General features: G+C 38.2%; 1 protein-coding gene across 3 annotated transcripts; it reads right to left on the bottom strand.

The window, feature by feature from the left end:
* Positions 1-334: 334 nt before the first annotated feature.
* ptprnb (protein tyrosine phosphatase receptor type Nb) lies at positions 335-26442 on the bottom strand. Of its 3 annotated transcripts, none has more exons than XM_067459288.1 (23): positions 26186-26442; positions 23656-23706; positions 22778-22888; positions 21245-21350; positions 21029-21155; positions 20560-20908; positions 20335-20472; positions 20175-20209; positions 19068-19246; positions 18745-18831; positions 17662-17741; positions 16589-16653; positions 14948-15157; positions 14416-14679; positions 9890-10037; positions 9282-9355; positions 8769-8846; positions 8173-8292; positions 7900-8066; positions 3328-3381; positions 3043-3107; positions 2861-2934; positions 335-2617 (listed from the first exon to the last, which is right to left on the bottom strand). In XM_067459288.1, exons 1-23 carry the CDS (start codon positions 26259-26261, stop codon positions 2546-2548), a joined length of 2730 nt encoding a protein of 909 aa, XP_067315389.1. In that variant the 5' UTR covers positions 26262-26442; the 3' UTR covers positions 335-2545. The 3 variants fall into 3 exon arrangements, with proteins under 3 accessions (XP_067315389.1, XP_067315390.1, XP_067315388.1); XM_067459289.1 differs by having other exon boundaries at positions 19068-19357; positions 26186-26438; XM_067459287.1 differs by lacking the exon at positions 18745-18831 and having other exon boundaries at positions 19068-19357; positions 26186-26441.
* Positions 26443-26556: the final 114 nt, after the last annotated feature.

Here is a 26556-nt window from a genome sequence, read left to right as displayed (position 1 = left end):
GAAATATTCAGTTTTTGACAATACAGATTCAAGATTTCAGATGAAGAAGAAATTCAGGTAACGTTACAACTTAATTTAAGTATTCTATCAGATATATATGTAGGAAAAAAATGACTATGATATAATTCGTTGTGTATTTGTTCCCTCGTTTGAGTGAATCGTGGAAACAAACTAATTCCTTCCCCCATTTTGATTCACTAATTTACCAATGCACTTAGTAGTAAAAAAGTATTTACTATTTAACTTTTGAGTAAAAGGTATGATCAATGTGGAAAATATAATGGTTCAACATATCAAAAAAATAAAATAAAACACTGAATAAAGAAAAGACATATACACAGTGATGCTCTGCATCACTTCACAAACAAGTTTTATTAGTCATCACAAGATACAAAATATATGTTTTTTTTTTTAATAATTGACTTTTTTTTTCTTTCTTTTTTTTACTGATTTGCCAGAGGAATAGAACAATTAAGCTGACTACAATAACCATCAAGTAGCGAAAGAGATTTTGACAGAGGAAAAGAAAAGAGGGTATTCTCAGGATCTCTCTGTCTTCAACATATCCTACAACAGATCAGCATGTTCTTCGAAACCTGATCTGGATTTCAACATATCTTCCACTTAAAGGTCCTGTTGTCACATGAGCATTTGACGGCGTTCTCATTGAAATGAAGTGTGATTGATTCCCTTAGTGAACTAAAGAAAAGTGGAGTCTCTGGGATGTAGTTTGAGTGGAGTCACATGAACAGGCTCAAATTGAATCAGCAATTTTTTCACATTTTACGTTCTGCTTGTGAGGGCCAATTGTTATAATTATGTGTAATAGATTAAAACTATTTAAAAATAAATAATAATAAATGGACATGCAAGGGGATGTGTACAATTCTGAGGGCACAAGTAAACATGGAATGTGTGTTAAAAATGTTGAACATGAGACTACAGCAAAGCTCACCTTCATGACACTTGGTTTCCCTGCGCCCTACCACCACAGTAGACAAGACTATTGTGAAGAAAACTCACATAACACTTAAGTGTACGCAACAGGACTAAATCATCATCATGGTGAAACTGGGGGCAGCATAAAAGAGAGAGGAAACCAGGAGAAACAGACTTCCCTTTAGATAATTAAATTTTTGTGATTAAGACCGAAGGCAAGGAAGAAATCAGATCCTGAAGAGCTTAAATATAGGTCCAAGTATATTTTTGTGAGTATTAATTTAAAGGAGATTTGATATTACATGCTGTAAGAAGGCAATATCGGAGAACTGGTTGGGATATGTGGTTTTGAGTGTTTAAGTGCAGGAAATGAGAAATAATAATTAGGGATGGCACAGAGTAATTTTGTAGGTAAGTACTCCAACATTGAAAACAATCAATTACTTGTAAATTTAAAATAAAATTGTGAATATAACGTTTTTTTATTTTTTTAAATTCACAAACATAAGGTGGTTTCACAAGAACCTATGCCTTTCTTTTGAAAGGAATATAAAAACGAATTGATTTAAACGATAAACCTGAATTTTCACCCAGATTATCCACTGGGTAAATTTCTTTTCTTTTTTATAATTTACATTAATATAACTCCGAGAGACAAGAGCTGTAAGTAGGTATCTTAAGCCCCGTTTCCACCTAAATTTCCCAAAATGATTTGTCCCAGGAACTTTTATTCCCCAGACCTGTTGCTGTCTGCGTTTTCACTACGGTCTAAAGTACAGTGAAGATTAGTCTGGAGATATAGGATTGAACACAACTTTCCGGTTTCATCCTCCACATATAAACTTAATAAAGCCTGAACCTCTTTGTTGGTCCATTGGTCATATTTTTTACATTTCATTGTTGATTTGCAAAAGATTTGCAGGTTGAAATAAAATGCTGCATGGAGTTGGCCAATCAAAATGCTGCGTGAACACAACCAATCAGATGTTCAGCACTCAAGTCCCACCCCAAAAAATTCCTGAACTTGCGAGCAGAAACGCTTTGAAGGGGACATTTTTACCCGGAACTTCATCTAGACCCTGGTCCCTGACCTGCGGTCAAAACACACACAGTACAACCCCAAAGTCTCTAGTTCCTGGGGAAAGTTCCTCAGGTGGAAATGTGGCTTTAGTCTGTTAACAAAAGAGTGTCGTGAAATAATGTGCTCTTCTGCCACAGGCTGCAAAAATGTTTTACAATTCTTGCAGCTTCTCATAAACATTTCACCATAAAAGTGAATTGTTATCTAGTAAGAATAATGAATTTAACAAGAAGACCTATTGCACACTTGGATCTCTCACCCCTCTTCATCATGTATCCAGAATTCCACCCAAAGCACTTACTGTAGATGTAACAATTTAAGTAAAGGCAAAGGAACATCAATTTGCAAGTAGTTTGTGTAGAGTTTTACTAGTTAGTTGTCGAACGAGTACTTGACCAGTTGATTACTTGTGCACATCCCTAATTCTAATCTCAGTGGCCACATAAGGCATGTATGCACACATGTACGTAATCTGTGAGAGTGTGTGTGTGTATGTGTGTGTCTGGTCAGTCATGGGCATTTGTTTCACTGCGGTAGAGCTTTGAGAATAGCATTAACCTCTTCAGCCACAGCGGTCAATGCAAACTCAAACTGATCCTGTGGAGACAGAAAAGCATAGATCAGCAGTTCTATTTTACAATCCACTACTCCATTCGTCAAACTCTCCTTTAATAACACCATCAGCACCAATAAAAATGATATACGGCAGGTAATGCTAGCGAGGAGAGCAAGAGAGGCTGCTGATGCTAAGGAGTTTTATGGTTACAATAGTGCTTTTGTTTCTCATATGGGGCTCTGTGGTGTTACTGAGCACACCTCTGCTGTTCTGTCCTTTATTACCTTGGTGCGCACCATTCCTGGCCTCTGGTCTCGAATGTGTTCCAGGGTTGCAGCGATATCGATCTCCTTTACTCCTGAATTGAAAACAAAATGACAAACTTCATTAAACATCTTCAGTAGGTTGTACTTTCCTAAACACTGTGATTTCTTCACAAGCATAACAAGTTTATATCATTGCTGACCTTTAGCCATGCGGTTCAGGACCATGTCGATCAGGATGTATGTTCCAGTCCGGCCTGTACCATCACTGCACAGAAGAACGACACTGTGAGCAATACAACCTAAAAAAAAATCTAATGTGGCATTTGTGAACATACAGTTCACTCCGATCCAATGCAATAATTGATCTCCATTAGTATACTGTGTGTATTTGAAAATGTATGCTTAGCAATCTTACAAAATCGAATTAAACTACACTTTTTAATAAACACTTTTAATTCCTCAAATGCATCAATGTGTTGAAATACCTGCAGTGCACAATGATGGGGCAGGAGCGTCCACGATAGCACTTGTTGACTTTCCTGAAGGGCAGAAAGAGAGATTTCCTGAAGGGAGTACTTTGTGCTTGCAAAGCAGCAAAAAAACGTTATAAGTTAGATTAGCTCTGGTTCAGTAAATGAAATGACAATTGTAAGATGTCGGCTGTCAGGTGTGCACAAGAATGAATATGACAGTGTAAATGAGTATGCAGTACAAAGGTATGTAATTAAATGTCAGATAAGCAATCCAAATCCATTATGCAAATATTACCATGTTGAATAACGAACATTTTATTAATGCAAATCAGTTTCTTAAATGCCTATAAAAACTGTATTCAAATATTTTGGGGCTGGTAAGATTGTTTAATGGGTTTGAAAGAAGTCAATTATGCACACTAAGGCTGCATTTATTTGCATGTTATTACAATTTAAATGAACTGTTTTAATATATTTAAAATGTAATTTATTTCTGTGATGGCAAAGATTAATTTTCAGTGTCACATGATGCTTCAGAAATCATTCTATTTTGCTGACTGAGTGCTTAAGAAACATTTATTAATATTAATTTAGAAAATAGATTTGCTTAATAGAAGAAAAAAAAAAAACGTAATATTTTATATAAACTGTGATTTTTTCCCCACCCAGGATTCTTTGAAAAATACAACGTTCAAAAGGACAGCATGCTTGCTGAATAAAAGTATGAATTATTTAATAATCTCATAACTATTAAAAATATATTCCTTAGCCCAAACATTTGAAAGCTAGTCTGTATATATAATGTAATAATGATGATCTGTATGATATTAATGATATTTGTTCAAAAAAATAGCAGTGTCTACCTTTGACTGTACAAACTCAAAACTATTTTGTACAAACATTTTTTTTTCTGGGATTTAGCAATCCTGTGAATCACTAAACTAATATTTAGTTGTATGACCACAGTTTTTTAAAACTGCTTGACATCTGTGTGGCATAGAGTCAACCAACTTGTGGCACCTCTCAGCTGTTATTCCACTCCATGATTCTTTAACAACATTCCACAATTCATTCACATTTCTTGGTTTTGCTTCAGAAACAGCATTTTTGATATCACCCCACAAGTTCTCAATTGGATTAAGGTCTGGAGATTGGGCTGGCCACTCCATAACATTAATTTTGTTGGTTTGGAACCAAGACTTTGCCCGTTTACTAGTGTGTTTTGGGTCATTGTCTTGTTGAAACAACCGTTTCAAGGGCATGTCCTCTTCAGCATAGGGCAACATGACCTCTTCAATTATTTTAACAAATGCAAACTGATCCATGATCCCTGGTATGCGATAAATAGGCCCAACACCATAGTAGGAGAAACATGCCCATATCATGATGCTTGCACCTCCATGCTTCACTGTCTTCACTGTGTACTGTGGCTTGAATTCAGAGTTTGGGGGTCGTCTCACAAACTGCCTGTGGCCCTTGGACCCAAAAAGAACAATTTTACTCTCATCAGTCCACAAAATGTTCCTCCATTTCTCTTTAGGCCAGTTGATGTGTTCTTTGGCAAATTGTAACCTCTTCTGCACATGCCTTTTTTTTAACAGAGGGACTTTGCGGGGGATTCTTGAAAATAGATTAGCTTCACACAGACGTCTTCTAACTGTCACAGTACTTACAGGTAACTCCAGACTGTCTTTGATCATCCTGGAGGTGATCATTGGCTGAGCCTTTGCCATTCTGGTTATTCTTCTATCCATTTTGATGGTTGTCTTCCGTTTTCTTCCACGTCTCTCTGGTTTTGCTCTCCATTTTAAGGCATTGGAGATCATTTTAGCTGAACAGCCTATCATTTTTTGCACCTCTTTATAGGTTTTCCCCTCTCTAATCAACTTTTTAATCAAAGTACGCTGTTCTTCTGAACAATGTCTTGAACGACCCATTTTCCTCAGCTTTCAAATGCATGTTCAACAAGTGTTGGCTTCATCCTTAAATAGGGGCCACCTGATTCACACCTGTTTCTTCACAAAATTGATGACCTCAGTGATTGAATGCCACACTGCTATTTTTTTTTAACACACCCCTTTCAACTAATTCAACTAATTGCCCAATTGCACAGCCTTAAGAGTGTGCATATCATGAATGCTGGGTCTCATTTGTTTTCTGAGAATCTACTGAACCTACTGGTAACATGTTTGCCACGTAGCAATAAAAAATATACTAAAAACCTTGATTATTCTGGTTAGTCACATTGTACTGCTATTATTTTGAACAAGACTGTATATATATATATATATATATATATATATATATATATATATATATATACACAAACACACACACACACATTTCTCTGTGTTATTTTACTTATTTGGTGTTTATTTTATGATGATTGCGATTTGTACTGATGATGACAAATGCTTGGATTTTGATCCAAAAATGTAATAGAAAACAAAACAAAAACATAGAAATATGTTGCTTTTGGGTTTATTAATTCTAAAGTGTTTATAATAATATGGTGATTGTGATTTGTATTGATGATGAAGAATGTTTGGAGAATTTAAATTTTCTCAGTGGATATAAAAAAGACACATAGCAAACCTCAACAAGCTTCATTTTATCTACAAATCAAAGTTTTAATAGTCTCTGGAGTGGAATATATGTAGCAGTATAAGCTGAAATAATTGCAGAATTTGGTGGAGAGCAAAATTAATAAAGATGAGAGGAATTTCAATACAGTGGTCGCCCTGCAAGCACTGTAAAAATCGAGGCTAATGTAGAGTAGACACCCACAGAGATCAGAGGATAACATCAGGACCACTGCACAGTAGAGAGCCAGAAAGATCAAAAAGAGGAGAGTTATACCACAGTCAAGAGTGGTAAGAAACAAGCAACATCAACCCTGAACATCAAAAAGCATGTAATGTAAGGACGCGATGGAGAAAGGAGAGACATAGAAAAGGAAATGAAAAGAGACTAAGACAGAGAGAACGTGGAGAGGGGGTTAGGCGATGGAGCGTTTCATCAGCGTTGCTGCAGCCACACCTGTCTGTGCTCATTTTTGTGACTATGCAACTGGAACCAGACTACTAGCTGCAAACCACAAAAATGACACAGACAGCTGTGCAATACCTCGCTACTGCGCTCAATCGCTCTCAGAAAGAGACTGACAGAGGTTGAGAGGATAAAAGAGACAGAATATGAATGGTAAAGAGACTAAAGAGAATGGAAGGAATACAAGCAAAGCATACAAGCAGCTGGGAGAAGAGAGAGAGCAAATGGAGAACATGATGTGAAACTGACAAATACATAAATACACAGAGCTGTCATGGTTTTGGTTGCAAAAAAATGTTTTTTGATTATAAAATTTGTAACTATTTAAAGGCCCACTGAAATCAAAATTGAAGTTTTTAGCTTTTAGTATGACTGTGTTAGCCTTAAAGTTATGAATAAGCTGGTATGTTCCAAAAATTTGCATTTAGGAGATATAAGCATTCAAAATTTACAGTCTCTCACTTCCGTTAAAACAAATCTCAGATTTTGATGACATCATCGCAGACTTCACCTTCTCATCAAATCTTCTGTCCAATCAAACTGCTCTCTAGAATCTAAAGCCCGCCCCCTACACTGCTGAAGCTGCGGCTGAAATCGGTCAGTTGTTTGCACACATTTACTCATTTCTATATAGTGAAAGGCACATAGCAGATTATATATGTGATAGGAAACGATTCAGTGTAAATAAGATTTCATTTGAAGTGAATGAAGTCTGTTTTCACATTAGTTTCACGCACCGCCTTAGCGCACACACACCAACGGCTCTGGTCTAAATTTAGACTACAGACATGAGAGCGCAGCGTGGATCATATGGGCAAGTCCGTGCAGACAACAAACAAATCGACCCATTTGAATTCCGCACAAAATGCTGAATTTCAAAGCGATATGGAGGAGATTATGATGGTAAACAGTGTTAGAGGAAACTGGCTTTACCAAACAGAGAAAGGTCCGCTCTTGCTAGTCAAACTGTATATTAATTAACTAAACGCTATTGGCTGTTTCAAAAAAGGGGAGGAGCTGCTAACAGCTGGAGCCGTTTCAGGAGAAATTACGTCAACACATTGAATAATGCAGCGCGTTTCAAGCATTTCAAGGCACTTCAGCGGGCCTTTAATTGTCATTTTGTGTATGGTGTACTGAACGTTTACTACACAAACACCTTAAAAATCGGCTGTCATTTGTTCACACTGAACTTGTAAAATGTGATTTCCAGCTGTATAAAAAATAGCAATAATGAAATTGCACAGGGTAAAATGACATGAATAAAATATTTTAAATATAAAAATATTTATAATTGTTAAAAATATTATATATCCCACCTTAATAAATAATTACAGTAAAACAAATACTACAAATAACATTTGAATAATAATGATGATGACAGTTTTATTATTTTATAGCATTTTATTTAATAGCAATACTACCATGATGTATTTTGATTTAAGCAAATCATCACAATCAGGCAATTATGTCTTCATACATGTGTAAATAATAAGTAAATTAAACATTGTGTCTGATTGTGAGCATGTGTAGTACCTGCGGAAGTCCAGCAGAGGGCGAGTGGAGGTGGGTATTCCCTGTGCAGGCCAGCTCAGGAAATGGAACTGAGTGAGGGTACGAGTTTCCTGGGTTTGGACGTTCTTCAGGTAGAAACTACGCACCAGGAAGTCATTACACCAGATATGCTCAGACACCAGGTTCACCTAAATGTGAGATAATTGAAGGGTAACAATATTTGATGTAGTTTACATTACATAAAGCAAATCTCTACCAGGACATCTCTACCGGTTCACAAGTAATATTACAAACCTCATAAATGTGGTAGAGAGAAGAGCCCTCATCGGGCCAGTAGCGATCACACTGCTTTTCTCCGTCCTCAACCAGAGCCGTCATCATCACTATGACAGTACATCCGCTCTCCCAAACCATCTGTAAAACATACACGGCTTACAAAACATGCCATTTCAGCAATATTTACATTAATGCATAGAAAATAAGCAATAATTCATATACAATACAATTAAAAAAATATAGTATACAAGTATACAATTAAAAAAACTGGCATCAAGATTTTTAAAATATTTTTGAAATAATTATCTTATGCTCACTAAAGCTACAACATAAAGTAAATCTGTAATTTTGTAAAAAGACCTTTTATATTTTAATATATTTAAGTTTGATTTATTCCTGTGATGGGAAAGCTGAATTTTCACCATCGATTACTCCAGTCTTCAGTGCCACGTGATCCTTCACAAATCATTCAAACACAGCTGTGCTGTTTAATATTTGTATGGCATTTTCTTTTTTTTTTAAATAATTATTGCTAATGTACATTTCAAGCAACTCGTAATACTTCTTATCAAATGATTACATAGGTCTCACATTCACACCTAGATGTGACTGACCTGCCAGAAATCAGAGATGGTGTGTGAGAGAGGTCCTTGGGTGGCAATATAAGCTGGCATCCGGGGGTCATGCTCGATCTAAAGGGTCAACAGTAGACAAAAGGTCAGGGGTCAGTGCTTTAGCCCTTCTTAATCCTGGATCTGCCCATCACCACGACAACAGGCCATTAATGTGATGAGAGGCGCGTGAAGGCTTAATTGATGATCCCTTGCTCTCAACTACAACAGAGCAGCGGGGGATTCCAGACCTATGCGTCCTGAATGAGATCAATACAACGTAACCATGGCAACGCTGAGAGGGGGGATTCCGAAACCAGTGGCATCCTTGCACATCTATGAGGAATAAATGGATTATCGCCTTGGTAACAGAAGGGGATGCAAGGAAAGGAGCTTTCTAGCTTTAGATTTCAGCTACAGAGGGAAGGAGAGCGACAATAATGCAGACCCTTCAAACTTCACTAAGACACATTATGAGGTCCAGGGCAAAGAGGACCATCAAGTGCACATACTTACAATGGTACTGGCATTGATGTAATCTGTCCTGGAGGGGTTAATCTCAGCTTTCAGCTTCACTCTTGAATGGTCATCTGCATAAAACAATTGACTGTTACATATCTAATCCATTACAAAGATTCGATCAGGTTGTGTAAAAAAGAGATGTGTCTCAATTTATGTACTTATGTCATTTTTAATAATAAACAGTGTGAGTAGCATGTTTACAATGAACTAACACTTCAGGTACACGTACACAAGAAATCAAGCGAGAGTCCGAAATCGGGTACTTCCCGGATAACACAGCATGCGAAAAACTGTCCGAAAAAAAAAGTAGGCGAAAAGTCCCCAGATGACCTACTATTTCCGCCGAGAAGTGTGCATACGATGGACACTTCACTATCTCATGAGGCCACGAGAGAGGATTTATGAAGCGAGGTGAAGCAACGCAACTGAGGCAGGTGCGTCACATGACATAGACAACATGGCGGATGTACTACGTCCGGATTACATTCGTACTACATACATTCATAATATATAGAACATGCTTTATAATGGTCGCAAAGTAAGTTAAAATTTAAATGTACGAGATCAAGACAGACAAGGGAGTGCAATGGGGTCTTACTCACAGGGCACGGCATCAGGGCAGCGGTTCTTCTTGATGTTACTTTCACTCTGGGCCGCTGAGATAGTGCTGGATTCTGCCTGGTAGGAGCACAGAGCCTCCCATTCTTTGAGCAAACGGTCTTTGTTCTTCAGATGATCTTCCATATATGCCTAGAATACATGAGAGAAAGAGAGAGAATGAAGAGAGAGAGAATGAGTAAGAGTAGACTCCTGATTTCCCAGAAATGCTGCTCATTCATGTGATTCATGTGATAAAAACACTCTTTGTAAAACATGAAGTAAATATAGTAAATATTAATGTTTACAAACAGCTGGAGGGCAATTCATATTCAAAGCATTTACCAAAAGGAAAGAACTAAATGCCGTTTCGCACCAAGGATGATTACTAAGTGTTGTAATTCTAATAGCACAGGGAAGTCCTTACCATATAATAGAGCTGCATGATTATTCATTAAAAGATCACAATCTCGATTTAAACACACACCATCTCATTCCTAAATTACAACAATTCTCCTGTGTCTAATAAACCTTTGACAAAATCACACCAGAACATTAAGATATGCTTTCTGACCCAAAGAAAGAAGCTGGAGTGTATAGGTATAACTACTTCACAGTCTTTTCAACCACACAGTATCATTATTTCTGTGTTGCAAATATTCAAATGATCACAGAAGTACTGGGATTAAAGTTTATAGTTCAGTAGCAGAAGAGTAGGCAAGCAGAAAGTAAAAATCCTCCACATTCAAATACATTTTTTATTTTCCTTTTCGGAGAGAAATATAGCAGCACGTTGATCTGCCAGTCATGGGGGTTTTCATGCGGAGAACTCTCCTTGTGTGTTTGCAATTTGCATAATTAATGACCATAATAATTAATTGCATAATTTTGCAAGTTAATGACCAACTGTATCTTTACAAAAGCTCACAATGGTGTTTCAGATTGAATATAATGTGGATAACATTCAATAAATATCTTTGGTTAGCACTTTTTATTTGTGTTTGTAATTCTAATCAAATCCTCGTCCAACACACAATGGGCTCTGAGCAATACACCCTTTTGACATTTCCGGGTTTCTTAGAGCAGAAGTCATCATAGTTGGGTAAACTTTTATAGCGGTGAATGATATTTTTTTGTGTCCCCATTTTCTCAAATAGCAAAAGAAAAACGCAACAACAGTGATTTCACAACTTTCACAAAGAGGGAAAAAAGTAGAGATTGATAACGGCAGTGAAAAGACCGATAGATGTTATTTTTGCCATCATTCCCATAGACCTGTATTAGAAACTCCCTCACAGCAGTGGTAAGTTGTTTATTGTAATTTGATGCAAAGGTAACATCAAACTATTAGTGTTATAAATGTACATACAATTTAAAAAAATTCAAATTCAAAAAACGTTGCAGGATTAATAATATTGATGACCGTTAAAACGTGTCATCACAGTCTGTGAAAAGGGCCCATATTAGCCATTAAGAGTGCACGGAACGGCACTTCAGATTCTAACTAGATAAAGTAGACCATTTCAACATACTTTGATTTAGGACACACTAATTCTAATATTGAATACTATTTAGGGCGTAAAGTATGCAAATTGGGGTGCAGCAACTGATTTATTCAGCAATAAAACAAGTGAAGTGTTTATGAACAATTCATTAAATCGTTCGTTCAAATCGACTGATTTTAAAAAGAATATATTCAAATTAAAGCTACAGACCAAAACTTTTTTTGGTTAAAAATGATCCAAAATACATTTCTGCACAAGTACACAACAAGCCAGTATTCAAAACTATCTCCTTATCATAGCCCCATTCACAACGGTAAACTTGTTCATTAGAGTGGTATGGTGGATTTCCGCGAGAAATTGAAGCATGTCTTTGCGTCATTAAGTCACCTTTCACTAAGTCACCTTCATAAAGTCACCTCTGTATACATAGAGAAAGAGCCCAGCTAGTAGTAGTAACGCACGTGAGGAGCATGTATACCGCATGTTCTTCAGCGGATCATTTATAGCCTTTTCTCACAGCAGCTGGAGTAATTAAATGTATCGTTTCCCCGCGCCTCAGGATCTCACAGTCACACCGCCACCTGACGCGCACATTACATACACGCGAGCTCAATTTTGAATTGACTGGCAGAAGAGCTGCACGATGAGTGTATCTTGTAGCACAGGGTTAAATCAGTATGTACATTGACGATTTGAGGGAAATATAGTATAAATTTAATATAAAACCTTGAAAAGCGCTCTGTGATGCGGCAGGATTTTAAACAACTTCCTGAGTGGCCGAGGACAGGCACTGAATGCTGCCGCCGGTGTGTGTACACCAAGCGGCAACCTCCCGCGATCTCTCTTGAAGCCAATACGGAAGTAATGTAAACTGTAATTCCTTAACTGGCCACTAGAGACAGGCTCCAGAAGGGAGCAGAATCTCATTGAGCCCCATGTTAAAATTCTCAACTTTAAAACAGAAAAAAAACATGTTTACAGCCTGGTACAAATTGTGGTTTTGGCCTATAAGGCTTATTTTGATCTTCATGACAACTGTGAGGGGGGTGAATTTTTTTATAACTCATTTGTTTACGTTATATAAAGCCTTAAAATTCTGCATAATTAAGGGCGTGGTTACAAGTGGATAGCCATTTATCTGCCGCCTATAGTCATTGCGTCACCTCAGCTCAGCGCACATCCCGCCTTTTTGCCCATTTTCTATTATCCGGGAGTGACACGCGATGACTCGCTCACAAGATGGCAATGCCCAGCTCGCCCATACTTTACGATTCAGAACGGCTTATCGGAATCCTATGGGTGACGTCACAGACACTACGTCCATATTTTTTTAGTCTATGGTGTACACTCATTGAACGTGTTAGAATTTTAAAGGCGTGGTGCGAAGCTCAGCGCCCTCAAAGGGGTCGCACACCGGATGCTCAGCTCAACGCCGCGACACGTCTTTAAAATATCGAGCACCCCCATATTGCCAAAATGGTATGATCCTCGTTTCATAACACCCGCGAAGTGAGATCGGTGGTCGAATCAGGCTCCGCATATCAGGGCCGGCTCTAGCTCTTTGGTTGCCCTAGGCGAGATGGAGTTTTGCGCCCCCCACCCCTCCCCACCCCACTCACTTTTATCGTCTCTATTCTAATTCAGCACGTCTGTTTTCCTAGGCCTACCGCTAACCGAGAAGCACTTATTATAAAACACGTTCGACGCTTTATTTCCACTTTTCAAACATTTTCTCACTTTTTATTGAAAATAAATGCCTTTCCGATCTGATATGTGATGGGAAAAGGGAATAGAGCGAGTGTGGCAAAAGGCGGGTTCGAACCTCTGATCAATCTGCATTAAATCTTGATGCCATGTGTCTTACCACTACACTACAGCCACTGTAGAGAAATTGGTGAACACAGCATATTTGTCTTTAATGTAAATAATATGGCATCTTTCGTTAGGCTGCTCCAGTAAAAAAAAACAAAAAACGAGAGGCCGTATTTCTTTCCTTCCGACGCCCACGTATACTCTATACTGGGCTTTCTTTTTTTCTCTTTTTCCGTCCCTGTGCACCCGCGGGTTTAGACGCCTCATTTTTGATGAACGCACAAGATGAGCACTTGCATGACCTAGCGCCTGAACTAATAATCAATAATCATCACCATCAATTCAATCTAATAATCAGGTTGATAAGTAATTAAACGTGTAGCTGAGGGGGCGCCCTATGATGATCATGTTTAATAAACATTATGTTGTATTTTGCTTGTTCCGATTCTATGCTTAATGGGAAGTAATGGACGGCACTAGAGAGCGCGCTCGCGCCCCTAACACAATTGTCGCCCTAGGCAACCGCCTAGCTCGCCTATAGCAAACGCCGGCCCTGCCGCATATCGATGCATCGAATCTTCGACTATTCGGGGTCACCCCTAATTTGATGTTATACGAGCGATTGTTAGAATTAATCACCATTGGTAGTGCTATTTATTGTAATGTTTTGTTCCCAAAAGTGGCAGAAATGTTACTTGTTCAGATGACATTTTCCGGTGAAAATTCTTATTTAGGTTATGCTCCAAGATGGAGAATCTGTGATTCTGAAGTACAGTATCCACACCGGTGCGGTGTCTGATAGCAAAGCTGCACATACTCCTCAAAACATTAGATTCATCCGCGCTGAGGAACAAAGCACAACTAATGTGCAGATGATAACACCGCAGATAACTGCAACTGCAGGTCTCAAACAGAGATGGTGACACAGAGGCAAAACTTACAGACTGCAGCTTTAATTAAACACTTTTTAAATAGGCTGCAGCAATTTTGTCAGAAATTCTAGTAAATTACATGTTGTTTTCATTAGTTGTCTGCTCAGAATCACGGGAGAATCATGATCCCTATTTGAAACAAACAAGAAAAAACCTGATTCTCAATTTATCCAGAATCGTGCAGCTTTGCTATATAGTTAGCATACTTGGTGTAAATGGGCCTTTACTGTTATTCACTGGAAGTGTATTACATTTCTTGTGATTGTAAATAGGGGAGTCTACCAGTATCATGTGCCCAGTGGAGATATCCATGTTAGACTGCGCTGGCTCCTCACACCAGGAGGGGGTGCTGCTATGTGAACTAGGGCTTGGCTGAGGTGCATCACTGAACTGTGACGACACACTACTGACTCGTGACGTATCCGTTCCTCCGCCGCCGCCACCACCACCTCCACCTCCTCCTGCGCTGGCACCACCTGCAGCTCCGACCCCACAGTCCTGCCTGCCCGAAGAGGACTTAGCAGCCATGTGCTGCCGACAAAGATCCTGAAAAATGAAGAATGTGAGAGAGAGAAACAGATAATTAGCTACTACTGACAAATTGCATCCGATTTATTTGATTTAAACATAAGCAAACCAAAGTAATTTGATTAGCGTCAATATTCAGTTACTGTGTGAACTGCATATGAAATCAAACGCTAATCAAATTAGCTTATGTTCAAATCAAATCTGATCACATTAATGTCTGATAATAACATGCCATCACAACCAAAGCCACTAAAATACAGTTCGCATTTCAAACACTTCTTCCTACCTGGTACTCATAATGCGTCACATTTCCTGCTTCAGGTCCTAGTCCCAGTTTCCCTGAGGCCAACTGGCGGGCATGGGTGCGCAAGCAGGCGATGGTCAACGCCCCCACCAGGAGTCCACCCACACAAGCCACGCCCACAAACATGAGGAACACCCACTGGGTGTTGTCACGTACACGTGTTGCCACTGGCAACGCATGGCCATCATTCTTCTGCAATGACGTAAAGTAGGAAGGAGATGAAAACAAATATATGAATGACAAATCATTTACACATCCACTAATTAATGTTGTGTTATCCTAGAGAAGCACAGATTTTGAACCATAAAGGACCATGCATTTCTCTGAAACATTTTAAGAGAGTGATGTGTATTGAGATGAATTAAAATAAAATTTTAAAGAGGGCCGCCCATCCCACCCTGCTGCCTGGAACTATGATATCAGTGGGCAACAATCTTCATAACGTTTGATGTTAGTACCATAGAAGTCATTAAAATGACAACAAAGAACAGATATAAAGCAAAGAACTGAGAGAAAACAAAGACTATCTAAATCCTTTATTACACCTCATTTCAACACACAAGAACCCCATCATATTCCCTACCCATTTCTCACTCTGCTGGAATGATGCAGACCACACAGGAGCCGGGGCATTACATCATCACTCCTGTGCACACCGCACTGACCTTGTCGCCACAGCAACCAACTTTACCTGACATCACTGTCTGTGCTGAGATTCTGAGTGCAAATCATTCTGATTGGCCATTTTTAATGCGCGTTCTTTATTTCAACAAATCACGGCGCAGTTAAAAAAAAAAAAAAAAACATTTTAACGACAACAGCAGGTTCCTAGATTCAAATAAAAACAGTCTGGACCGTGTATAATGTGGCTAGTAAACCAAGGATTTAGATAGTGTGCCGTTAAAACAGTCATAATTCGTAATTAACGTTTTTAAACGTTTTTCTTTCCCAACATATGATCTGTATGAGATTTCTAACCAGTGAACTGAAACGACAGGTAGGTGGATCGATACCAAAACTGATTTATTTGTAGTTTTATTGCCTACGACCTGCACTTGGACATGTTTAATATAATGTAAAACAATATTTAAACATCGTAATATTTAATCAAGTTAAGGAAGAAGTTCAACTCACCAAAAAAATCAATAAACTAATGGAGGAAGGAAACCTCAAGCGCCCGGTGGTCCGCCGAAGATGAGCAGAAATGTGTACGTGCAAATGATCCTAGAGCTCTTCTTCACCGGTTTGACATTTGAATTTCGTCCACTTTTATTAAGAACTGTAACGGTTGGTCAGTTTAAGTTCGCGGGAAACGAACAACGGTGACGGAGCTCAGCCCTGGAACAGACATCGTGATGTTTTGCGGTAATGTTGCATTCTGAGGGGAGAAGCTTTTGGGATGGCAATCGGCCGCGCGCTTAGAGTCGTGAACGCGCCTGACAGTTTGACACGTATGATGTCGTTGTCATAGCAACAAAGCAAATGAGACGGGGGTGGGTGTCGGGGGTCTTGTGAGATATTCCCTCCTTAACCATTGACAGAGACAGGGATCGGGATCGGGAAAGGGATAAACAACAGGCTCAAAAGTTAAGCCATTTTATCGATGTTTTTGCACATCCTTACCTCTCCAACACCTGCCTGAAGCACCTTTAGACCAGTCTCTGATTCTAGAAGGTTCTTTTGAGCCACTGCATGTGAAAAAAATAAAATAAAAACGTATTCTGATGTTTTTCTCAACATAGTTTCTTATACTTTTTAAGCTGATACACAGAAGACATTCATATAAACCTTATTCAGAGCAGCGTCAGAACAGGTATGAAAGCGAGGCTGTGAGGAATAGCCATAACATGTTTTTAATGGCATCTGCTGAATAAAGCTCCGAGATCATAATTTTCCATATATTGTCTGGAGTTTTTGTCTACTGAATTTTTTTGGGAAGATATTTGCAGTGTTTCGTCAGCAAGACAATTCAAAAGCACATTAAAAAACAGTACAACCCGCTGAAGATATGTATGTCTATCCCATGCAGCCTGTTTATCATTCCCGTTAAAAATCAAAGATGGTGCTGCTGTGAATAAGGTCGATTCACTGTGTGCCAGTCTTTAGGCGTATAAAGCAACAAGTCGAGGTTGTACATTACAGTGATTTTTTTTTAACATGATAACAAAAACGCATGGCTTCAAGTAGCTTATTGCTTTTATAATGGTACGTCAATAATATACACACTTGGACCAAATATAGAAATCAACGAATCTGTGTCACATGTAGGCTTGTCTTCAGATTTTTTGTCACCTGGGTCTGTTTGCTTCAAAAACATGCTAGTGCTCCAAAACGTTGTCAAATTTCACTTACACATCACTTCCAGAAACAGGCCAAAAAAACTGATGACTCATGGTGCACTCACTTATTTTGTCAAATCAAATGCTCTCTATAGTGAGAAAGCCCCACCCCCTTATAACACCAACTTCTGACTTGTGGCAATACATGTCCATGGCTGTAACATAAAATAAAGGCCATTTTCTATTTAATTCAAGAACAAACCATTAAAAATAAATCAAGATAGTAAAGAAAACTGAGCCTACTAAGTATTTAGTTTGTGCTGTATGAATTCTGAGCCATTATTATGCATCTCAGAAACACTTTTGTGTGACAAACATCACTCTCAATAGTCATGAAACATTCTCTTCATTACTCACCGGTCTTTTCAGACACCTCATTTGCTGTTAAATTCTGGCTGTTAGGAAGCACCCGGAAAGTGACAGCTGGACCAACCACACTGTGTAGAGCAGAATTTTTAATCACATGCAAGTTTCCCGAATGACTATGTGCAGAGTTTGAAATTAACTTTTTCACTCACCAGCCAATTAGGCTACTACATTTTTATGTTACAAGCCATTCAGAACTGGCCAAAACAAAGATATCAGAAATAAATCAGACTATCAAATGCTAAGCTTGGATTTAAATATGTTTTTAAATCTGATTCTGAATCATTGAATGGCTTTCAGTTTTACAGAAGTCCGCCATTGTTTGCAGATACCAAAAAATATATATAAATAAAGCATTAAAACTAAATTTTCTGTGACTTTTCACATATTCTAATTTTAAAGATGTGGCACGATGCTCTGCTACTCATCAAATCGCTTTATGCTTTGTTTAGTTAATATTTGGGGCTCCTTTTAGGGGAAGGGTTGGCATGAAAAGTAATAACATACTTTATAAATCTTAACTAGCCAAATTATCTAGTGAGTTAAAATTGCATTACTTCCCACGGTTGATTTTGGTCCGCATTTGTTGGGTAGGAAGATGTTAATTTCAAACCCTGATTATGTGTGTTAGATATTGTAATCCAAGCAATAAGGGAAGGACAAGTAGTGAAGCAAATCCACTTTTGAAGTCAGTTCATTCCATTCACTTTTCCCCCCTCTCATTCTTTCCCTCTTAGCCATCCCCCTCTGTCCTTCTAGGACAATGGATCAAGGTTCCAGCTCACCACATTTGGATTTAGTAAAAGGGGTTAGTAGGATTAGTGTTTGCTTACTAACCACAGCAACAAACAGCAATCACGACTGTTTGCTTTGATAAAATAATTAATAAGTAAAGCATTGTTAGCTAAGTTAAACCACTTGCCTTTTTATTTCGATATCTTCAAATTCTGTGTTAGTAAATGCCTTTGCAAGTTTGCAAATTAAATAAAGCTTAGGGTTAGTGCCCACCACCAAAGCAAATTTCTGAGATTTTCCTCAGCTGTTGCTGCCTTCTTGCACTAAACCTAAGCCTACCTGATATTGATGAAAGAGCCAGTGGTGAGATGGATCCTCTCAGCAAGCGTCTTCAGTAGACGGACCCCATCAGACAGACTAAGATGGCTGTAGAGAGATATACACATTCATATGCCCACACACAATTTCACAAGCACAAACTAACACAAAACTCACAAAAACAACACACAAACAGACTCTCCACTAAATAGCCAGTTTAATGTGTTGCCCCCAGGTCCTTCCTTAGTGTAGTGTTTTGAAAACAAATGCCACATGACTACTTTTGTTTCAGACAAAAGGAACACCCACATAGACTGACACTCAGTCCAATTTGTTAGTTGTACCTTTGATTGGTGACAATGTATCCAAATTCCTCCTTTATCTTGGTTTCATTATTTCCTGGTTGCACACTCAAGGCTCCCTTTCCTAGTCGCCCATCCTCTTTTTTAAGAGCTGAAGGCCCTAGTGCACTGGCACCCATAGGGACAGAGTTATCCTGGGAGGTTCCTGGGGACCCAAGGCTCTTATGGGAGGTTTTGGGCCCGGGGTTGAGTGGAGAAGGGAAAGAGGAATTTGTAGCTGGGGCAGAAGCCTTCTCCACCAAATGGGTCATCTCCCCCTCTGTAATTTTCATCTGATATAGCACATAAAACATGCCATGTCAGCTATAGGCTGAAATAGACTCCACAACTTTTCAAATCTGAACAGATTTTAAATAAGTATGTATGCGTATCATATACTTGCTGACTTACTTGCTTGTCACACACTACCAGACATTAAAGTTGTTCTGAACACAACCAACTCGGTCAGAAACACTTGTCTTAGTTTAACAAATAAAAACAATATGTGTTGATACTTGATATCCTTCAACCGGATAGAATCATAGCCTGAAGCTTATCTTTTGAAGAACATTCATATCACAACACTATAAGGTTTTCTGTGAAATCTGTCAAATGAACTCTGCAGACTTGCTTTGATTTTCAGCAACTTTAGCCTCAACTCATCCTGTAATTTGTAGCAAAAAATGGTTTTGGAGTGTATTCCAGCTTAAAACTGACATCAGGTAATAATTTGTTAAATGTACAATGTATAATGTTTATCTTCCTAGTCTTTTATCTCTTTTTCTCTTTCAAATGCTTTTGGAAAGACCATCAAGTAGTGTCTCATGGACGAAAGGATATCATGTCTCTGCAGTATAAAACTCACTTAAAATACTGTGTGCAGAGATACACTAATGTTGAGTAAGAAGTCTAAAAGATAAAAGATTTACAAAATAAATTACATTTAATCATGCCCCTAGTTTCCCTCATACATTAATTTTCATAGTATTATAAGTTAACACTTGCTGCCCCCTGTAGGATATATATATAATTACTAATGGGATAACCCCAACCATCTAACAATACTAAAGCACTTTAAAGGCTTAGAGCAGAAACATTTTTGATGCTCACCACTTTTGGAGGTGCAGAAGAATCCTTTGTTTCAGCTGAATAAAGGAAAATGAGCAGTTATGACATCTTTTTTGGAGCTCCAACTCATATATGGTGCGTATATTTTGGTGTTGTATACTAATACTCTATAAAAGTTTCAGTGAAATCTCAGGGTGCTCACGTTTTCTCTGATTGTTTGTTGGTTCGCTTTGCAGGAGCTGAAGAACAGTGAAGAGACGCTCCATCTCCTCAGGGTTCAGGTGGTTTAGATCAAATCCATGTTGCAGGAGCAGCTCATTTAGACTCTGTTGAGTGGGTCCTGGAGTCAGAGTTCACAAGTCATTAGCAATTGTTCAAAGTATAAAAGTATATATAACTTAAATATATTTATAACAAACAATCTCACCACTGTGCCCAGAAAGCACTCCATACTTCTGAGGACCTTTCTTTTGCTCCTGTTGGTTGTTGATATTCTCATCTTGGGAAAAGAAGTCCTTGTTATAGTCCTTGTAGTCAAGCGGGAAGTCCAGCTCCTGAAAAAAAGATGAGGCGGAGTGAGGTGCTGCCACACGATGGCGTGAGCTCGGCTGTGCGGGCGAGGAAAGGAGGAGAGTCATCAGATCCTGGAGAAGCTGATCGTCTTTATCTGGAGACGGAGGAAATGGCGAATTTCCCCTAATGCGAGAGGAGGCCGGTGGGTATCTGCCCCCCTCCACCAGGTTCAAAGAGCGCTCCTCTTCATCTTGGTAACCATACTGTGAGACAAAAAAAAGGAATTAAAGAGAAGTAGTTGTAGATATCCGTCAATAGCTAAAATGAGCGCAATTTAACAAAAGTACTACAGTATGTGTTAGGTGTTTGGTAGGTTCTCTCACTCGCTGGTAACTATAAGGATCCAAACTCTGCATATGGAGAGATGACTGAGGTGGATCAACAATCATGTAGTCCATATAAGGCTGCTCAGGTTTGGAGTTGAGCTGGTTTATAGGGCCACTCTGAGACCTTTTATAATAGAGAGATTAAGGGAGAAATAAATGCAGTGGAAGAAAAAGAAAAGTAAGAGAAACTGAGTATGTGACAAAACTGTATACTCTGTGGATGGGACATTCTTTATTCCAGAAGAAAGTGGGATCTTCGGAACTTTGCTTAGTTCTTTCTTAATCACTGATTGGGTGACATCATCCCGCCAAGTTAATCCTGCAAAATAATAAGTGAAAAACATCAGTTCAGAGTAGGGGTGGGCGATATGACCAAAATCTTATATCACGATACAAGTCAGATAACGATATTTATTACAATATAGTTATTGTTGCTATATAAATAAGGTTTTTATGATATACATTTTTTTGAACCACTGAAATTTAAATTTACTTTTAAAAACTACTAGCCTAAAAAAAAATCTCAAGCTTACCGAAGACAAATAAACAGTGATTAAGAAAGAGCAAAGAAAACCGACTACAATGACAAATGAAATAGACTTCAAGCACTAGAAATACTAGGCTATGTAAAATGTATAAAGTAATCAAATGTATAAAAAAAACAACACTTAATTTTTACTGTGTAAATGAAATATACATTTATTCTTATTAATACTACAAAACATTTAGTCAAGAGCAATGAGAGATTTTCTGATTTTTGTTGTTTGATTAGCATTATCTATGACAGCAGGTAAATTTGAATACTGTCACTTTAAGACCGACTACACGGATCCATTATACTCATGCATTGTTTTCTCAGTTCTTTCTAAACTGTTAACGTTCACTTAAGACATAAATGACTCTTTGTTTACTTGCAAATACATATCATTTTGACACATAGGTGTACTTAACCATTCAAGCCCAATTAGGCGGCAAAAACACTCAGTTATCACACACTATATGAGCAGCGGCTTCATGTCGCGTGTCTCTCAGATTTTTAAACCACAGTGCTCATGCAAACGATAAGCTTTCATGACAGCACAGCACAGCAACGTCACATAAACGTAACCGCGATAGACTAGACAAATTTTTACCGGTTTATCGTGTCTGTGGTATATCGCCCAGAGCAACCAAAAAGGTTTGTAGTGTTTGTGGGTGAATGATAAAAGGGAAACGTCTACTTTAAAACAGGTCATGTTCTTGGAAATGTACTCTTTGTATTAATTTTTGTTTCAATAAAATGTTTGTTAACCATCAAATGAAATTTTAAAAAATGTTCCTTACATCTTAATTTTGTTTTTTTACAAATCTGTAAAGAATATATAAATTAATATATTACAAATATTTATAAGTTTAATTTTAGTTTCCCTGGGTGTCACACTGGTCTGCAAAGGTCATCCCTGTGGTAAGGTTTTCAACTTTATTTTTATTGAATTAACTTTTTTTATTATTAAATCAATAGATGCAGAAATAATAATGCTTTATTGATACATGTACACGCACACATGTATTTACTTTAGATTTATATGACCTTGGTTACTGTGGTAACAATTGGACTATTTACTGTCATGCTGGTGGATGGATCATCACTTTGCCCATTCTGTGTGCATTGTGCGGTTTCTATGGCAACCATCATTTTTGTGAGCAGTAAAAGCGCTGAGAAATTCCAACTGATGGAGGAATTTTAAATTTGCATGTGAAACTCACCTTCCTTCATAAGCGTTTGCAGTAATGACTGCAGTTTGTCCAGTAGAACGGCAGTCACCCTGTAGCGAAACCGTTCCTGTCTCTGTGCAAGACACTGACCAAACAGCTCATCTGGAACACACACATATAAAAAACCTTACGCCGTCTCTCTTGAAGAAATATAGACAATGGTCATGGCCTGCCGAGATTAAACAGCACACTTCTATTTAATGTATTTGTTTCAGCCAAAAAACATAAATAATAATAATAATAATAAAGGTTATTTGCAATGCACTTTATATTAAACAAAATCTCAAAGTGCTACAAACATAGACCAAATATACACACTATTGTGCTATAAAGGTTTTAATCTCATGATCTCTTTGCCTTTTCGTATTGTACTTTTTCACCCCTGCTCTTTCTGCTTGTATTAGACATAAACAGAGACTACGGAGAGAGTGAAGTTGTGTGATGTCACAGTTGCCATGGAAATGGTTGAAGAACACTGATTGGGTAAGACCAGGTGATGGTGAAAGTCTGTGTTTACTGTCTAGTCAATGATTTGTTTTAAATACTCAACTGCACAAATCAGCTCTAGATCAAACCTACACAATAATCTGTATAGTATTTATTTTTTGTAAGAAAATATGTCATGTTTTTCAGCATGTTTTTCAGCATGACAAAGGCCATTTTATACAAATAAAACAAACAAACAGGAGGCCAAGAATGATGCATGAAAGCCAAATGAAACATAAAAGTGGAGAAATGGAGTCATAATTACACTACTGTTCCAGGGACTCTGAGGTAATAAGGCAAGTCTTATCATTGTTATGCATGATTTTCCAGTGATGAGTAACATTATGCAAGGGTCAAAAACTGTAAAATATGGCAGCACTCACCATCCCAACAAACCTGACCGTTGGAGCACAGGCCTTCATCAAACAGACAACCTTACCAGAAAAGAAAAAAAAGAGTATAAAAGACTTTTAGGTTATTGTTTTTCCTGACATTTGATGAAAAAGACCAGCATAGCATCTCTTCTCATATCTGAGCAGGTTGTTTCAAGATGCTAGCTCACAGCACAGCAGCACAAACATTTTTATTTAACCAGGTTAGTCTCGTTGAGATATAGAATCGCTTTTTCAAGAGAGACCTGACCATGATAGCAGAACGAATTAAATCACACATTCACAAAAAAAGGAAAAGACAAGTCAAGTGCATTTCAATTAAATAAAAGTGGCATTAATTAAAACACCTGCATGTATGGATGGACTCATGTTCTATAGATTTAACATAACCTTTAAACTCATTTAAGGAAATAAGACTTCTGTAGGTCATTCCAAGTTGAAGGTGCAACAAACATGAAAGCCTTTTTGAACAACTTGGCCCAGGCTTTAGGTACATTCAGTAAAACAATCTGGGACCTCTGGAACATCCCAGCGACATGAGTTTGCATTTAACAGCATACCTCTGACGATTTTAACACCATAAGTCATCAGTTCGTATCAGACACTGTCAATCAATTTAACACCACTGCAACAAACGGGTACTAGTTTGGAATAATGACCAACCATCCTAATGGCCATTAATACAAATTTTAAAAAAATACAGAATGCTGTGACAAAACAAGCAAGAGAAGCTCCAGTTGCCATCTGCATCTCAGTACAAATGTTCCTTAAGAGGATTTACAAATAACTGGGAAAAACATGCAATATTAAACTAGGAAAAGAGACTAAGAGAATATTGTGCACTATTTTAGCCTTCAGTTTCCTCCAGTTCCCTTGTGCTCTTTCAGACATACACACACACACACACTTGGGCAGACTCATTTGTCATATATAATTGAATCATGGTATGAAAGTTGGTTACATGAGTGGGATTTCCTGCTCCAGTCTGCTGTACGCCTCCTATATCAAAATAAATGTAAAGTCTTCCTGAGGCAAATGTGGAGAGGAGAGGAGAGGAGAGGAGAGGAGAGGAGAGGAGAGGAGAGGAGAGGAGAGGAATCTATTCTGCCACCTCTTTCACATGGAAATCAGGTTCCTACACTACAGCTCACTCATAGGTTAATGAGACATTCCCATCGTTTTGGATGCTTCTGAGACACGTATGTATGCCCCCTAAGTGACGGCTGTTATAAGAATGACGTGAGATGGATCGTCAGTGGTGAGTCAGCCTGCAGAAGAGGAGCTAATACAGATGCAGTGCACAAGCACAAGCGAACATAAACTGTACGAGACATCCACTCCGACCCACCACCCCTCAAACACATACGCCCCAACAACTTTAAATCAAATTGAAGCAATTGTCCCCAAATCGACCCCATTGTGCGCAATTAGAAACGGACTACTTCCGCTGTCCATGGTGCTGAGTTTTACACCACAACAAACAGAAATGACCTCTTAGCAATGGACAAGCTATATGACGTGTATGAAAGTCGTAAAATTCCTATGAAGGCAGGGAATTGCTCAACTGTTAAAATTATCGCTGCAAGTGATTAATGCCACGAAATAATCATATAGTACTAGAATAAAGAGTGTTAACTCTTCCCAATCCCAACACAGATATGACTGCACGCGTCGGTGGAGTTATAAATCGCTAGTATACTAGCAGGGGAGGCTGCGATTGCGGAGTCTATGAATCATGTCTGACGTTGCCAGATCTCCAAACGCTGCCATTTATTTATTTTTGTTAGAGATTAAGAATATTATACAACACAATAACTAAACAAGAAAAAAAATTCAAATTAATAGAAAATAGGGTTTATAAATAAATATTTTGTACAATTTACACATGCTTAATATTAAAAGCTTTTTATTCAGTCAAGTCACTTAATGAACCCCCCGATTTCGCTTAATAACACACACACACAACAAAGTTTGTTTTGTTATTAGTACATTTACATTAAGGCTATAATATATATATATATATATATATATATATATATATATATGTACACATATATATATGAAATGTAGCCAAAATTATATTAAATTAATACAAGTGATTTATCATCATCTTTAAGAGATAATAAAGGTGAAAACAAGAAGTACTTTTCCCAAAATTAAAATTACTTTCAAACGTGGCATTACCCGAGAGGAGCGTTCTCTTCGACGTCAACATTTACAGCAAGCGCACACGATTTTCTTTGTCAAAATGGTATCAAATGCATACAACACATTTAAGAAAATGCATTTAGCAAGCAAGCATGTTCTTGTGCATAACTAAACCCGTTTTTATTCATTTCAAATGCAGCTTTTAAACGCATATGACATTAGCCCAAGAACAAAATAATATTTTTAAAGGCTAGTGCACATGCATTTAATCAAGGTGGGGGACATATACATATCAAACTCTTATATTCAATAGTTAATTTTCCGCATTATTCAGTAAGCAGAAGTTAACCTGTGGCTCGTGCTCTTGACGTACCGTATCTATCACCGGTGCCAAGCTGACAACACGCAGTCGCCAAACAGACAAGCATCCACAGACGCGCCGATTTCATCTTCCCTCGGCTTCTCTCTCCTCTGTCTCCGTTTACACCGACATATTTAGATGACACCGCGATCAATGTGATGTTGCGCGTGTGCCAAACTCCAGAAACACGAGACGTGGGCAAGAGTGCGATAAAGATGAGTGTTTGCGAGAAGAAGCAGTGCGCTCCTGAAGGGAGGGGGAGAGAGGACCGGGCAGACTGAAAACCCGGAAAGTGGGCACGACAATCAGTACAGTAATGCAGTTATTTTGAGTAACACACAGATTACATCATAATGGTCATTGCTGGTCTGAGGTTTGGACTT

This window comes from Pseudorasbora parva, chromosome 12 (assembly GCF_024679245.1).
Source record: "Pseudorasbora parva isolate DD20220531a chromosome 12, ASM2467924v1, whole genome shotgun sequence".
Lineage (NCBI taxonomy): Eukaryota > Metazoa > Chordata > Actinopteri > Cypriniformes > Gobionidae > Pseudorasbora > Pseudorasbora parva.
This window is presented reverse-complemented; position numbering and strand designations above follow the sequence as displayed.